The sequence below is a fragment of the Cryptotermes secundus genome, unplaced genomic scaffold (assembly GCF_002891405.2).
Source record: "Cryptotermes secundus unplaced genomic scaffold, Csec_1.0 scaffold1408, whole genome shotgun sequence".
In the NCBI taxonomy this organism is placed as follows: Eukaryota; Metazoa; Arthropoda; class Insecta; order Blattodea; family Kalotermitidae; genus Cryptotermes; species Cryptotermes secundus.
Genome location: NW_019724767.1, coordinates 5,528 through 7,409, shown reverse-complemented (window position 1 = coordinate 7,409; position 1,882 = coordinate 5,528). Strand labels below are relative to the sequence as shown.

General features: G+C 38.2%; 1 protein-coding gene across 1 annotated transcript in view; it reads left to right on the top strand.

The window, feature by feature from the left end:
* Positions 1-1,529, top strand: part of LOC111863037 (zinc finger protein 271) — a gene marked incomplete at its 3' end in the record, with an annotated part of 7,608 nt that extends 6,079 nt beyond the window's left edge. Inside the window, exon 4 of the mRNA XM_023848983.2 lies at positions 1,296-1,529. Coding sequence (XP_023704751.1) covers positions 1,296-1,529 — 234 coding nt within the window. The remainder of the gene's footprint in view (positions 1-1,295) is intronic.
* Positions 1,530-1,882: the final 353 nt, after the last annotated feature.

Here is a 1,882-nt window from a genome sequence, read left to right as displayed (position 1 = left end):
GCGCATACATAGTGGTGAAAAGCCATTTTTCTGTGATGTATGTAATAAGTCATTCAGTCAGCAGAGTACTCTGAAGACACATCAGCGCATACATAGTGGTGAAAAGCCATTTTTCTGTGATGTATGTAATAAGTCATTCAGTCAGCAGCATGAGCGCATACACAGTCGGGAGCAGCCATTTTGCTGTGATATATGTAATAAGTCATTCAGTCAGCAGAGTCATCTGAAGAGCCATCAGCGCCTACATCTTGATGTGTGCAGTAAATCATAGAACAGTAGATATGAGTTTAGCCTAAAGGAACAGTATGTGAGTTGTAGCATGCCACAGTTTTAATGTTGTAAGTAACACAGGTTTGCTGTGTGTGGCATGGTTTGATTTTGTAGAATGCTACAATATATTGCAGTTTATTGCTGTTGCTAACCTTTCTAACTGACGTATAATGAACTGAGTCCCATTGTACAAAACATCTGTGCAAATGATTTCCATTTTATTCTGACTGATGAATATGCACAAGGATCTCTCTTGTTGAGTGGAAACACACATTACAAGACATGACATGACGTTCTCCTGCAGTTATGTTAATTCAGCATTGGAAGCTCATGATTAGTAGAGTGTAATCACTGAAATCGATCAACAGTTTATACACGTAATTCAGCAGTATCATTTGCTTTTTGCTGTGTTATCTGTGCTCTTCTGCCATTACATGTGAGTAAATTTGTTGATCAGTTAGTTTGAGATCAATATATCGCCTGAAGATAACTGTTATGGATTGGTCAGATGAATACAAATTATGCTGTACTGGACATTGCAGTCAAGATATATTTCTGCGATATACTTGGTATATTGATTATAAAAAGGAAGTTAAATCAAGGTTTGATTTTGCTTATTGAGAACTAAAGTAGTACAGAGACTTTAATTAAAAGGATCATGAAAGAATTGCTTACATCTTTTTGTTGTGGATATCAGCAGAGAAACTGAGCTGTAATGAGATCAGAAAGAAAAGTGGTTTGGTACTGAGACACTCCTTTTTGCTTTAGGTCTCCTTTGCATTAGAGGGAAAGAGTCAGCTGAAAATGTGAAATATTCTTTAATAAAATTAGGCAATATCATTAGTATTATTAATTGGTATTCAGAGGTTTCATGTAGTGGAGTGACACAAGAGGAATAGCTTTCAACTGTACTTAAATTCAGTGCAGTTATGCCCCCCCCCCTCCATATCCATTTTCTTTACTGCCTGAATGATCTGCGTCATAACTGAAGCTAATTCTCTTATTACCGACACTTTCTTTCCAAGGAATGCTTGCTTCATTTTGCATAAGATGTACCAAACATTCATCCCTCAATAACTTTGCATCAGCAGAGCTCTTCCTCATGTGTTACCACATGTTGTCTGTTGCTGCATCACCAGAACTGACCCTGTTACATGGTCCTGGAATATGTGTTGCATTTTGTGTGTCTTCACCATTTAAGTCGTGGGCAGCACATGAATGGGTTTGCAAGTTGCAGTTGTCCTCAGAAAAATGTGAAGGTAGGCTGATGCTGTGTATTCTGTATGCTTAAAGAAGAGAATATGGAGTGAAATTATCTGGCTCATGATAGGGGCCAGTGTCTGGCTGTGAATGGTTGTGAACCCTTGCATTCCATAACATGTTTTTAATTCACTGAGTAGCTGAGCAGCTAGTAGCTTCTCTGAAAAGGTGCAGCTGGGTGAAGTTGGTTAATATTTGACATTAGATCGTCTAGATTGATTGTCTGGAACTGGAATTTGGTGTTGATTCCATCCTGCTGAAGCAACCCAAATCTGTCTCAAATGGCCAGCAAATCTGGGTTCACCCGTTATATACATTGGGGTAGTACAGTATGCTATGTATATATATATAT